The sequence below is a fragment of the Neodiprion lecontei genome, chromosome 6 (genome assembly GCF_021901455.1).
Source record: "Neodiprion lecontei isolate iyNeoLeco1 chromosome 6, iyNeoLeco1.1, whole genome shotgun sequence".
NCBI lineage: Eukaryota > Metazoa > Arthropoda > Insecta > Hymenoptera > Diprionidae > Neodiprion > Neodiprion lecontei.
The window spans coordinates 5798764-5813579 of record NC_060265.1 but is presented as its reverse complement, the minus strand read 5'-3'; the positions used below and the strand labels follow the sequence as shown (position 1 = coordinate 5813579).

Below are 14816 nucleotides of genomic sequence, written 5' to 3'. Positions count from 1 at the left end.
ATTATCGATAATTGTACAAATTGTTAAAATTTGAAACATACGCTTTGTAGACAATTTATCATTTGGAAAAGCGAAACGGTTGTTATCAAGCGCATTTAATTTTACACAATTGATTCCTTATTACGCAGCACTTCTTAGATGAGAAAATTTGTATCTATGTTTTATTTATAAGACTAATTACATAGAAATTCTGTACGTTATTTTTTTTATATAATATATACATGATAACTACCTATACGCCATGTTTTATAGGCTGTGGACTATTTATTCTTCTTCTTGTCCATATTGTGATAACTTTTTGTTTGTTTTTCGTAAGCATATCAATTGTGCGAAGATATATGAGCGTTATAACATACTGAATAAAGTTGTGAGTAAAATCTGTTGACTGCATTTTAAAAAAAAAATACATTTTCACGTCTCATTGTAGGTGTACAACGAACAATCTCTTTTACCGGTTCATTACAGTATATCAGGCAATTATTAATAATCGTGCATGTTTGATTAATTGATCAAGTCGACAGGAAATATCGGTAATTCAATACCTCACGCATAATTGCTCACGCATTTATGACCATTTTATTTTTGAGGGGTGAAATCGAACCTGTCGCATTGCGTTAATTGTATTCAAAATACATTAATAATACACATGTACATACCTATTATACGCATGATAAAAATTCATATGGGAGCCAGGCGACAAGTTACGCAGCTTACACTCGTTTCAAAAGTTCCCGCGTCGAAATTCTTTCAGTCTTCCCAACAACGCGGCCTCGGCTTGGCGAAACTTCGCGAACGTCAATTCGGTTCTTCGCCGTCCGAGTTCGTGTATCTTCGTGAACGCAGACGCCAGACGGATATTCTCAGGCAAGGCGAGAGGGCAGAGAGAAGCAAAAAAAGAAGACATCACCCGACGCATCACGACTGGACGTAAGTAGATAAATATGACATATTCATAATATTGGTAATAAAAAATTGTCCTCAAACTATCCCCTATCGTTTGCAATGAGTTTTTCGTTCGTTTACCCCACGAAATTCGGTACGAATTTCCAGTATAAATTTGACCGTTCCGAAGCGAAGCACGGAGAGTTGAAAATCACGATCATGTTTAGGACGAAATGGTAACTTTTTCATCACATATATCAATACCAAACGTAACGTTCGGCAGTTCGCAGGATAATACCGGGGTGGAAAGCCACAAAAGTTTCCGCATATTTTATCATTTTTCTTCTCTTTTACAGCAAGGAACACGACCACTCATCTTTTTACCAATTCTTGCAGATGGAGCACAGTCAAAAAAATACCGACTGCTACTTTTTCTACTATTCGACATGTTTAAAGGTAATATTTAATTAATAACGGCAACAATTATTATCTCCTTTATCATTCTACGAGCTATCGTACCCTGACGTTTTTGACACGCGCGATTCCATATTGCGTGAGCCAAACGAATTGTAAGGTTAGGTCGGCCATGTTGTAGCCATGTCGTATGTTTCGCTCTTGATCCCCTTTCACTTGTAACGAGAGAGTAAACGCCGGAATACTTTCGTCGCGTACGAAATATTTGTTGAAATTGGTATTATCTGATGTTTAAATTTTTGCTTTTAAATTCCTCCGCCATTTACACTTGTCCTTAATTTTTTCCATCCGGAAATATTATTCTCCTCTATTTTATTAAAGATATTGACGAGATTTTCCCGTTTTGCACTCTTGTTCTGATTTTTATTCAGACACTCAAGCTAAATTTAGATTTTCTTCAATCCAACTCCACTTTGACTGAGCCTCGGTCAGTTCTTTCGCTTTTTACTTCTAGTCACTACCATCAGTTATAATTAATAGCTAGTTTACAGCAATCCAAATTATGAAGTCACATACTTGCCAATTTTACATAAATATTTGTTCAAAATGGTACCTGTTTCTACTCCCTCAGGGTGATGCTTGTGCATTTAGACATGAGCCCTCTGCCTTGGGTTGTGAGACGATGTGCTCGTACTGGCAATCGGGGAACTGTCTCAACGAGCATTGCAACTTCAGACACATGGAACTTAAGGTATCAATGATCGCACAAATTTTATAATAGGTTTTCAGTATTTTTTTGCCTAATTTCTTGATGCCTTGTAGTATCAAGGACTTTGCACAATTATCAAGCCTGTAAGCTTAATCAAAAGCGAAATTTTGTTCCAGAAAAATCGCAAATCGATTGCATGCTACTGGGAGACGCAACCGGGTGGATGTAGAAAACCTCATTGCTGTTTCATGCACAAGAATGCTCGCGGCCCAGCAACAGCCGAGCCAATTAATCCTGGCAGAAACAATGAGCTGACTGCAAAGCCTGTTAATCAAGAATGGTCCAACCGTCAGGGTATACAAATTATCAGCCCAAATCGATTTCCAATTAATTTATCTGAGTAATATACTCACTGTGTCCAGTCATAATGGAAATTCTCGAATTCTCGAATTATTATGGAGATTCCTCAAAAATAAATAAAAATACCTGGCAATATCAGGAAATTTGATTCCCGTGTCTCAGTTTTATTGTAACGTGAGCCTCAATTTATATGTCCATCATAGAATTTGAAAAAGTTACCTTCAACTTTGTGATAAATAAACTTTAACTTATGCATCCGACCGTATAGTGCATTTTTTTTCTTGTGCTGTTGAACATGATCTAAAGAAGTAGTTTGTTATTTTTACCTGTCAATCTGAAATTTCTGTGTAACTGTCGTGGAATTATTAGTCTCGATCCAACTGGACACTGTGAGGCTGTCATAAACATGTTAACAGTTCGTTCACAACTAATTGGTAATCTGAATGTGCGTGAGGTGTGACATTAAACAACACTCTATTGATGCAAATCAGAATTTGCAGCTTTGTGAAATGTAATAGTATTATTTTTATTAAAAATGAAGTGGGTATTTGTAACAGCTACGACAGGTCAAAACTTAAGTAGTTGGTAAAAGAAATGTGTACACAAAACTCATTTTTCCACTGTTATTAATACTTTCTGTATCCAACAGATGATGGCAAGTACGATTCGGATCCACGCACTACGCTCGATGGAAGCAGCACTGAATCTGATCAAGGCCGCGGAGGCAGCGAAGCTGGAAGCTTCATTGGCAGTCCGGCTGTCGACCCTCTTGTCGTCAACTTCGAGGAAGGTATGCGGCTTTACTAGCCCCCCCGCCCATCTTTCGACGTACACTACCTCGCGCCACGCGCCCTCTCCCTACCGCATAATCTACAAGCTAATATAAATCTGTCAAATCTGTCAACCCTGTCGAATTTACCAACTCTACCAAGCCTTTCAAACTCCCTTGGGATCCCTGGGATCCCAGGACTACCTGCCAATGTGCTGAATATTCAAAACAGCTCGACCAACGTTGGGGGAAATTTTAACATCCCGCGAGGTTCTGCCGCTCAGGCACAGGGAGGATGTCCTCCTCGTGTTTTGTCTTTTGCTCGTCGCTCAAATCTGCGTTCGTATAATCAAGGACAGTCATTTGCATCCTTGCAAAACGCCACCACGTCGTCGCTACTCCAGCGGCCTCCGTATACTTCGTCTCTTCGCCTGCAACAGTCGCAGCAGCATCAGACGCAAGCACCAACGCAAATTCAAACACCAACACAGACACAAACACAAACGCAAACACCAAGGTTTCCGTTTCCCTTCCTAGGCTTTGCGTCATATGGAAGGTTTTAAATGTTACTATATAATTCACGAGCTGAGCGGTTGGAAATTATTCACATTGAACTGCAAATATCATATTGTCTTTTGAGGGCGGAGTTTGAGGTAATGGTTACTCGTTAAAAACGATGTTACTGGTACTTGGTTGCGCAGATAAAGCAGCGGTAGATATCTATGAGAGCACCGTTGCACTAAATTTACTTATTTTTTTTCAATTTTGTCTTTCCACCTCTGCAGGCAAATACTCTTTTTAGAGTTGAGACAGCGTTCCTAATTGTTATCCTTATTTGTTGGAAATGTAACGTGATCTCTAAATGGTAAAAATTATTGAGAAAACAATTACCTGTAGCCTGTAGTTTCCTGTTTCTACTTTCAAAAGAATATGATTTGAATATCAATTTAAATAACAACCAAGTCGAAAGTAAGGGGCGAAATGTTCGTATCTTTTTAATTCGTTGATTACTTGATGAAAAGATGCTGATAGCATAAAGTAATAGGAAGAAAAATGGCGTTGGATGTTGTATTAGTGGAGTGGACATAGTGGTAAATTTTAAGAATTCTATAGATACGAATCAATTTTTTCTTTTCCTTTTTTAGTGTCCTGCGTTTCAATTGTTTTAAACCGTACGTTCAGTTTCATTATTAAGAAGATGTATATAACGTTAATTATTATTATTATTAATATTGTTATTCATATTCACATTCATATTACTGGCAACTAATAACCAAACATTGCAGAACTAGAATGCGCATTAAAATATTATGGTACATAATTATTCAATCGTATCAACTGTCACACGCAGCTTTCCGCAGCTAAATCGGTTTTATTAGCTTTATGAGTAATAACTGAAAGTATTCACGTAGAAAGTCTGTGGTCAGAGCGATGTGTACCATGCATGACACAGATGTTACATAGGGTGAAGATAGAAATTTATTAAAGAATGAAGATGAATGATTTGGCAAAAGCAAAATAAGAGAAAAAGAACAATCATTAAAATTGTTACACACATGCGGTGGTAACTAATTATTACATGCACGTCGGTTCGAGTCTGTGTTGTCAGGAAGAATAATTGAACTCTGAAATCGTGTAGCATTTTTTGGAGAGCCATTATATGTGAAATTTACTCGATGTCCGGTACTTAGACGTGTAAATTTGGCTTATACGTTTAATACGAAAAACGTTCGATACATATTTTTTTTTCTCCTAAAATCCATAAATCGAGAGTTTTTTTATCTTCTATTTTCCATGGCTCCGTCTATTGGCAATATTTATACATTTTTTTTTTTGTGTTTTTTTTCATATCTCGTTTCTTCCATTTTCATATTTTATAAGATCTGTTGGAAATAGTTCCGTTCTTGATAACCAACTTGATCTTGAGTTCGAAATTTTTTTTTTCTCCATTTTATTGTATTCGTTCTGTGTTTCAAACATTATGAAGAAACCTACGAAATATTCGGTAGCTGATTTTCTTTGAATTATGTTATATTAGTTCGATTGTTTTTAGAACTTTATTCTGTTATTACGATAAGTTTAATTAATTGTAAAAGGAAAATAAGGGGTCAAAGAGAGAGACTCTTTAACTTGCAACTTCGTCTAGATCCTTCATTTCACAGCTAAAATTGTGAAGCTGCATGCTCTTTTGGAATTTTTTCATCATCTTTGCTTAAGGCGAAACTTTGTCCTATATTGTTTCCAAACTACCTAAATGTTGGAATTTGACGGTCAAAACTTGTCGTACCCTCTTCTTGCATGCATCTATATCGAAGTTAAAGCCGTACTCTCGTTCAGTGGTTGATAACCACCAAGGGCAAACTAAATTAGGTCTTTATCAATTAAAGTAGATTATCAAGCTTACTATTCATTCTTCGTATTTGCAAGATCGATGGGATAGATTAATTAAACATCACGCGCAAATATTGCGGCTGCATTATCATAGGAACATGGTACGTGGGATAAAATGTCGAAAATCATTCTTCCCAGTTAGTCAGATTTTTGTTTCTACCAAAGCAATGCAAAAATCATTTCATATTCAGGGGGTAAAGAACGAATGAAAACAAAAACTAGATGTTCTATGGACAAGTATAGATATAATATAGACCGCTTGATGTGTAGCCGACAACCGTTGTCGTCATAGTTTAAGTAATGCACTAAAGGAAAGAAGAAGAAGGCATTAAACAAACGTTTATTTAAATTTTTTAGAATGCTTGAGACTCGATCGATTTCTAATCGCTCACCGTCTTTGCTACAAAGCATAATAAAACTGGTCATTTTTAATTAATTCTTCGTCAAAAAAAAATATCTATTCAAGAACCATTCTGGTTTTATCACTCTGATTGGTCGAGTTTCAAGCCTGCACATGCGTGCGATCAGAACATCACACCTGTCAATATCACTCTAATTATTTAGGTCGCAATGTCGTTTCTTCTAAGCATGTTGAACAACGGCGAACTGTCCAACCATGTTTCAAGTTGTTTGAGAACAAATATTTACTAGACCCCAGCCTCTTTCATATATGTATATATATATACACATATACATATCTCTATGCGTCGATATATGTGTGTCTTTATATGCACAGTATCATATGTATACGCATACACATATATAGCTGCGTATACGCGCTTGTGTGTGTATATTTATATACAAATAAATGCCTTCATATGTTTTGGCTTTTGACAAATTCTATACTCCGGCTTGGGATCGATACGAGCTAAATTTTTGTGTGCGGCATTGCGAAAGTTTTTCTCTATGTATTCGTAGATATATCATATATCTCCCGTATATGATGATATAAAATGATGGAAAAAAAATAACAAAAAAAAAAAAAAATTTAAAAAAAAAACAAAACAAGTGAACAAAAACCAAATTGTAATTATAGAATTGTAATTGAAAAAGGTACGAGCATAAACGATTCTATAAATGTGTAGTCGTTAAAACTCGGTGAGAAGTAGAATTTACAACGTTTTTAGGCTTTAGTAGATAATAAATGAATGATAAACAAAAAGAAAAGAAAGCAAGAATGAAAAGAAAATAGTCAACTATAAATATTAATTTGAAATTATTGAACTTTTAATATGAAATTTCTGATGCAATACGTTTTGCGAGTTTGACAGGCAGGTAGATACCGGAAAAAGGCATGCGGCATCGCGATATATATATATATATATATATATATGCATACAGACATGTGTTAGTGGAAAATTGGAAATAGTCGAGATAGGTAATTATATAAGAATCTGTAAATTCGAACGCCGATTTATGTTTATATTTATTCGAATATTTCTGTTATATATTATTATTATTAATAATATTATGGACATTATTATTATTATTATTATTATTATTATTATTGTTCACAGTATATATTTGGAAAATTTTATTTACGCTGTAAGCAATTGAAGATCAGAAATGTTTTAGGCTATGCAACAATCAATAATCAGGTTTTGGGCGTGAATCGCGTTAAGCATTTTCATTTTTTATAAAATTGCGTTTAATTGCATTTCATTTAGTTGGTTAAAAGAAAGAAAAAAACGATCTTTGCCCATTTCAATTAACTTTTTCCTCATTGCTTTCTGTTGCGTAAATGAGAAATAAATATTGATTATATTCAGTAGTTGCGGAATGAAGTATAGATTATAGCGAAGAAAATTAACAAAAAAGAAAAGTTTTTCTTTTCTCTTACGATACAAAAATAGCGTTCTGCGGTATACTGGTAAATCAATACCAGCGTTGTTGATTCTTGAGCTTTGTATTCATCATCGTTATACAATAACATTAGTATTGTTATGCCTCCAATGAGAGTATAACGCTTGTAACGTTACATAGTAAACAAGCTCAGGTGAATATGAATTCGAAATTTTTAATTCGGAGTCAGCACCTCAGGTCAGAACACCTATAATACGAAATAAGTAATGAAAAGAAAATTTGAAAGAAAAGGAAAACTAACAGAAAAAACGGAAAAAAACCATAAGTATATTAAAAAAAAAAAAAAAAAAAGAAATAAAGTAATGACAGAACTAGATTAGCCTGAAAGGAAATGGCCAACTACTATGCATATGTATATACATACATTATGTGTTTATATGCATATACAGATAGCGTACACACTCAAACACATGTATGCACACGCATAGAATTTAAGAAAACCATACGCAACGGAGATACATTCATACAAAGACATTTTCGCAGACACAATCTTACAACACCACATAGGTAAAGTAATCATCTTAAATGCGAGGCGTATTAAGCATAACGAAATATTATATTTAATTATTAATAATATTTATATAACAAAGAAGAAACAAAATACGAATAAATCAATATTGATTATTACTAAAGCGATGCAACCAGGATAATCACTGAGAAACATTAACAACACATTTATTATTATCCATAGTCTCTTATCATAATTATTCAATCTTTAAACTTTAACATTTCATTTTCGTAACGTGATTACGCGTTGTGTTGTTGTGAAAAACGCATTGTGAATATCCTGGAATGAATCTGAGAAAAATTCAGACAGTAGATAGAGTCGCATCGAATCGAATTGAATCAAATAATATCGAGCTACCTGCAGTTAAATGACCAGATTTGATTGAAGAAATTGAACTTATTCGTTGTATTCGAATCGTGCGATTCTATCTTTTGAAATAATTCATATTGGAAATGAAAAAGATGGTAGTAGGTAGTGAAGCGAATCGTGTGATGATGCAGGTGTTGTATTTAATAATGCCCTATCAGCATAACTGTAGAATACATACCTATGCATACGTACGTAGTTATCATAAGTATGTGTGTATGTACGATACATAATGATTTATTAATACGCACGTGTCTGTCACTTGCGTGTTTCAGATAAATCTACGTACGTAAACAGAAGCTTGTATTATACATATTATTGAATATAATAACGAGTAACCATAATAGGTATTTAAAACATTAACCAATCGAAGAGAAGTGATGGAGATGATATAAAAAAAAAAAAAAAGGAATCATAGTTGGTCGAATTTCTGTACATAAATATAACATATATTGTATAACTATACGATTATCGAAGCATTTTGCGGCTTATCAGATTGCTTGGTTGGTTCATTGCGAGGCACGCAGGAATGATTACGTGTTGAAAGGTTATAGCGTATTTTTCTTTTTTTTTTTCTTCTCTTTTTCTTTGGAAGCGCCAAACATATTCGAAGAATTTACAAGTTGTAACTTACTGTCATATTTTCAATGACTCGATGCTATTCGACGATCTCTTGAAACATTTGTATGAATTGAAGTTTTTTCATTTTGTAATTTTTCTATTATTTTTGTCAGCAAACGTTTTGGTAAACATCGTGACGATCTGGACCTGTTAAAAAACAAAAACAACAAACAATTTATCTTCCACATTATTTGATTTCACTCAGCTGAGAGTGTAAATACTCCGATAAAGAATAATTAGACATGCTTTATAATCTGCTAGAATTTTAACACGTAACATCCCAGGTAGCTCGCAAAATGCAATACGTAGTTTGCAAACTGTAGTTAGTAATCTTATCGTATTGCAAAAAGATCTTGTATATTTCAAACGCAATTTATCGCATATAAAAATAGAGAGAAAAAAAAAAAGATTCAAAAAGAAACAAGAGAGATAAAAATATGGCTGCCAGTAGCATTAACCCGATTCTATGTCTAGGCAATGTCAATCCAATAGTTTGATTTCAGTTAACGATGACTTGAAAAACAAAAATTTAGAGTATGTAAATTCAGCTATCAATTTGTTTCTTTTTTTTTTTGTTTTTCTTTTTTCGTTTTTTGTTCTGCCTTTTGATGACTGCGACGAACGAAAGGGTTATTAATGCTACCATGACAAATCTAGGCCTGTAGTTAGATAATATAAAGACTTTTTTTGTTCCAGTTTATTTTCTGCTTTCAAAATCGTTGGCATTTGTTGTTATTGTTTGTACTATTTGTATCTATTCCATATTACTTGTCATTATTTATTTTTTTTTTTTCTTCTTTCGATTCTCTAAATACGTGTAGCGTCATTCTCATTTGTTTTTCCCTAAAAATTTTTATTTTCTTGCTCATTCTACAGTGTCGTCATTTTGGGTTCGACGACACGTTGTAATGATTTTCTTCCTGATATAATGGTTTTCGATATTTCTTTCTTCCCATTTAATTTTATTTATTTAATTTTTTGTTTCATTCTATATGATCTAGTGTTGGTTTATAAATTTTTTAATTCACTATCTATGTGACTGTTAGCGATGTTATACAAGTGTACATCAAAAGCATTGTACAACTCTGGTATTATCAATTGTATTTGCTTTTTACCCGGTGAGAAAGCTATCATTTTCTATATAATTAGCGTTTTTGTGTTTTTGGTAATAATTGATTGATTAATTGATTAATATCAACAATGACAGTTACACCTATGTAAAAGAACAAGAAGAGAGACAAAGAACCGATAGCAAGATAGCAAGAGAGTCAGAGAGAGAGAGAAAGAGAGAGAAAGAGAGAGAGAGAGAGAGAGAGAGAGAGAGAGAGAGAGAGAGAGAGAGAGAGAGAGAGAGAGAGAGAGAGAGAGAGAGAGAGAGAGAGAGAGAGAGAGAGAGAGAGAGAGAGAGAGAGAGAGAGAGAGAGAGAGAGAGAGAGAGAGAGAGAGAGAGAGAGAGAGAGAGAGAGAGGAAGGGTGGGAGGGAGGGCGGGAGGGGGGGGAGGGAGCGGGAGAGAAAACGAAGAATGACCGCGAGCATGAGAGAAGAAACAGAGTTGGAAAAGTAGCTTCGGAAAGTTAGAAGCAACTGATAAAACAAAAAAAAGATACGTTTACAGAAGTCGAGGCGAGTCAGTAATTAAGAATACATCATTGAATTAAAAGAAAAAAAAAAAAAACAACACGGAGTAAAAAATTAATTGATTAATTAATAATAATGAATATAAACTATAAGTGAGAAACGATCATAAATATTGTAATATTGGCGAATGCAGTTGCTATTAGATCGATTTCAACTTACTACTTCTGCTAAGAGATAATAAAGTAACACGAAACATTATTATTATATAATATATGATTGATGTAAGCAATGAAATTGATACTTTTAATTGAAAAACTATATTTGGATTTCAATAAAACTTGATACCTCGGAGAATATTAATATTTGTTTATGTTTTTTTTTTCTTTCTACTTAGTAATCGTTTATTTATTTAATTATTTTTTTATTTTTTTTTTATTTTATCGTTTACTCATATATTCTCGTCATATTATTACTATTATACTTGTGTATCACATTTATACGACATGCCGCAAGTGTATTCAGTTTCTTTCACGTACATATATATGCGTCTCACAGTATAAGATATACTTTATACGCATATAATTGCGTGCGTACGTAATTATAATTATTATATACTATACGCATATATATCTTAAATACAGATATAGATGTATTATGTATGTTATAAATATCATACAAGTAACGAGTTGTGTTTCAGATCAGGGTTTAACAACCCTGATTCTCTAGTCAACGTTCATGCATCTATGGGAGTCGCACATTCTTTGGATACACGCAATGAAAGCAAGAACCAAAAAATAAAAAATTGAAAAGAAAAGTAAAACAATTTGGAAGTCAAGGTAAATGCAATGCCTATAAAAAAAAAAAAACAACAAAAAAAAAACCGCATCGCTTTTCTCACAGCTATCAGCCAGAAACTCTTAACAACTTCTTGATATCTCCGAAAGACATTTTACGTTGCCCACGAAAGAAAATTCACGCTCTGCCGGAAGAAACGGGGATTCCCCGTGGCTTTGGACGGTGCCCAAGAAGACCTTGGGACCTTCTCTTGTCGTGGTTCATCGCTTTTTCTTCGTGGTCAGTGGTTAGTGGTCAGTGGTTTAGTGATTGGTGAACGATTATCAGTGATCAATGGATAAAATAAGTACAAGTATCGATAATGCACCTCGGTTCTTTGTGAAGTGTTGGATTATTACTGTTTCATTCTTTCCATCTTCCCTTTTTTTTCCAAACTTTTTATTTTTTGCGTTCTCCGAAATATCGTTTCAAGTTGATTTCATCTTTGAACGAATAATGTTTGTTGGAACGTGTGATGTTATTGAAGAAAATTTGAATTTACCATATATCTTGTACTGTGGAGATTTCCGGGATGGAAAGAGACGGTGAAACGAATAGAGGAGCCGTGAAAGAAAGCCAGAGAGAAAGAGAGCGAGCGAGTGAGAGTGAGAGCCAGAGAGCGAGAGAGCGAGAGAGCGAGAGAGCGAGAGAGAGAGAAAGAAAGAGAGAAAGAGAGAGAAAGAGAGATAGAGAGCGAGGAGAAAGAAAAGGGGAATAGAAAGAAGGAAGTGAAAAGGATATAAGAATAAAACGAGTCATTTGCCAAGAAACTGCAAGAATGCACAAAAGAAAATAATAGCTGTTCCTACCGGGTATGACACAGATATATGTATATATGACAGAGAGACGCTATAAAACCGTACTAAATCAGATCATCCAAACAGTTGATCAATTGTAAAAACATTTATATACATCGGATATATAAAGTATATTCATTGTACAAGCATGAGGCAACGGAGAATACATTGACGAAGTAATATGAAATGGAATTCTGGAATACGCAATTTGCCTGTCTCTCGGCTTTTCTATAATACAATTTAAATTCAATGCCAGATCCATTTCGATAAGAATTTTCAATTCTTATCGTTAAATCGATCGCACCTAATCGATCGGCATTCGAGTATAATGTGAATAGAAAATACTTCAAACGCGTACAAAACGGGACGGAAAAGCAAGAGAGAAAAAAAAAAAAAATGTAACAAACAGTCGCCGGGTCTCCTTGTGGTGTTATAATCGAAAGACACATTTGTATGTATATACATATTTTTTTTTAAAGACGATGATGTATATATAAAAAAAAAAGAAAAAAAAATAACAATCATCAGCACGACGCATAATAATTCAGCCCCCGTTTTCTTGGTGTGTTCTTGCAGAGTCAGACAATGAAAGCGTACCGTCGCCAACAAAGCCGCAATTGCGAATGCTACACGTTAAGACCCTCGAAGAGATCAAACTTGAAAGAATCCAGGCGGAGAGTGCGGCTTACTACAATTACACAACCGAAGAAACCGCCGGTGATTGCAACGTCCCGATGGTCGAGATCGGGGCCGGAGGCGGAGGCGGAGGAGTCGGCTCGTCAACCCTCGAACGGAACCTTCGCAACAGGTTGGCTAACCGCCTGACCGCCAGATCTTCGAGCCTCAAGACGAACTTGGACTTCCAGGTCCTGTCTCTCGACGAGATACGGAAACGGAGGCGGAGGATGGCGCCCTCGTCGCCGGCGGATATCCCGTCGGGAACGAAGGTTCCTCGCCTCGCGGACGACGCCTCGTCCTCCGCCGAGTCTCGAACAGCGGGGAAAACGAACGATCGTAACTGCTGCAGCGATTCGGAGACTGAGAAATCCGACCCTGCAAACCGGGGGCCGAGGACAGCCGTGACGGCGACGGCGCCGCCGGTCAGACTTCGTCGGGCGAACCGGACGACGCCGATGGAAACGTCGTCGTCTAGGAGAAAAGTAACCCGATATAATTCCGGTGAAATTATCCAGGAGCAACCGGAAATGACGAGCAGCGACAGCAGCCAGGATGCTGCCGTCGTTCCTGATCGACTTACCCTCGTCGCGTCCAGGCCTTCCCTTTCGGCGAGGAACGAAAGGAATCAGATCAAAATGAACGAGGACGAGGAGGAGGATGAGGAGGAGGAGGAAGAGGAGGTGGAGGATCACGCCGCCGCGACCCGGCTGGGGGACCAAAATGGCATTTCTGTCCCGGAGGAGGGACTTTTTAACGGAAATTCAGCACCGAGGAATTCGGTTTTACGCAGTATTTCGGAGGACGATTATTTGATGATGGACGTTAACTCCGCCGTCGATCAATCCGTATCAGCTGCCGGGGCTGAGGATATTTTACAAGACATAGACGAGCTGCTCAACGATTGACTTCCCATCGTTTAGAAAATGTTGGACGAGAGTAATCTGTGTCCCTGCCTAGGTACCGGTGTATTGTACAAATATCCCTCTTGACTTACACAAATCGGAAATCTGATAAGGTCATGAGAAACTGAGAGAGAAGAAAGAAGAGAGATTGGGGAAAATTTCGTCTCTCAAGTCCGTTGTCGAAACCAATACTTTGGTTGTTTGTTTTTTTTTTTTCTTTTTGTTTGTTGTTTTCTTTTTGTTTGTTGTTTTCTTTTTTTTTTTTTATCGTTGAAGAATAATGGTGTAATCATATTCGTCTATTTTTGTATTATTTTTTTTTTTTCTCTTATTGCTGCCTTCTGTTCTTTACTTGTCGTTCAAACTCACATGTGCGTCGAGACTTTGTGTTGTTTCATTTGACTCATTTGTCCGTGTATGATATCGTGATACAATATCGTTACACATGTGACGCGTAATATTAAACCTGTAAGTTTTGTTATTATATTATACATTTGTAAATGTAGTGTACGGCTCACTCACCAATTTACCCAATGCAAAGAGAAAGAAAAAGTAAGACTCGACAATCTGTTGGAAACGTTGCTATATTCGGAGCCATCGCGCTCTTGTTTCAATTATTATTTCTTCTTTTTTCTTCTTCTCTATTTGCTAATAATATACGTATACCATACCTATATTTATCGGATAGTTCGGAAATTAGGCAAAAAAAGAAGAGTAAAGTATAAGTTGACAATTCAATTAAATTGAATCGTTCGATATTATTCATCAAGTACACGTACGGATAAATGCATGATATTTAAAAACGCGAAACTTTGATAGAATTTACAAACTCTCACGCGATTTATCTAACACTCTCACACACACGCAAAATTCATTAAATTCATAACGTTTTATTAAAAATCATAAGATAAAAAATGAGTCCTTTACGTTGCTTGGATATAGTAACGTATTGCCATATATATATATACTGTATTTAGTACGTACGTATATACATATATATATACATCGCATATATTATACGAGAAAATATAAGATTATTATATTTACTAAAAACCATATCAATTGTCACGTTTCTTGAATTTCCAAATCTTTTCATTTTACTCAATTGTTTATACCGTTAACTAGGGGTGTACGATTGAAATT

At 35.5% G+C, this 14816-nt stretch overlaps 1 protein-coding gene across 3 annotated transcripts; it reads left to right on the top strand.

The window, feature by feature from the left end:
• Positions 1-803: 803 nt before the first annotated feature.
• LOC107221125 lies at positions 804-14729 on the top strand. 3 transcript variants are annotated; one of them, XM_046744094.1, is made up of 6 exons: positions 804-927; positions 1239-1338; positions 1928-2047; positions 2182-2359; positions 3015-3155; positions 12670-14729. In XM_046744094.1, the coding sequence occupies exons 2-6, from the start codon at positions 1279-1281 to the stop codon at positions 13674-13676; spliced, it is 1506 nt and encodes a 501-aa protein (XP_046600050.1). In that variant the 5' UTR covers positions 804-927; positions 1239-1278; the 3' UTR covers positions 13677-14729. The 3 variants fall into 3 exon arrangements, with proteins under 3 accessions (XP_046600050.1, XP_046600048.1, XP_015515503.2); XM_046744092.1 differs by having other exon boundaries at positions 820-927; positions 1279-1338; XM_015660017.2 differs by lacking the exon at positions 804-927 and adding an exon at positions 988-1118.
• The last annotated feature ends 87 nt before the right edge of the window (positions 14730-14816 follow it).

Excerpts from the sequence above, each read along its gene's own strand:
- LOC107221125 (XM_015660017.2), top strand. The coding sequence starts at position 1,003 with ATGAGTTTTTCGTTCGTTTACCCCACGAAATTCGGTACGAATTTCCAG. Across the intron at positions 2,360-3,014 it reads AGAATGGTCCAACCGTCAGG|ATGATGGCAAGTACGATTCG; the intron begins GTATACAAATTA and ends TGTATCCAACAG. Across the intron at positions 3,156-12,669 it reads TGTCGTCAACTTCGAGGAAG|AGTCAGACAATGAAAGCGTA; the intron begins GTATGCGGCTTT and ends GTGTTCTTGCAG.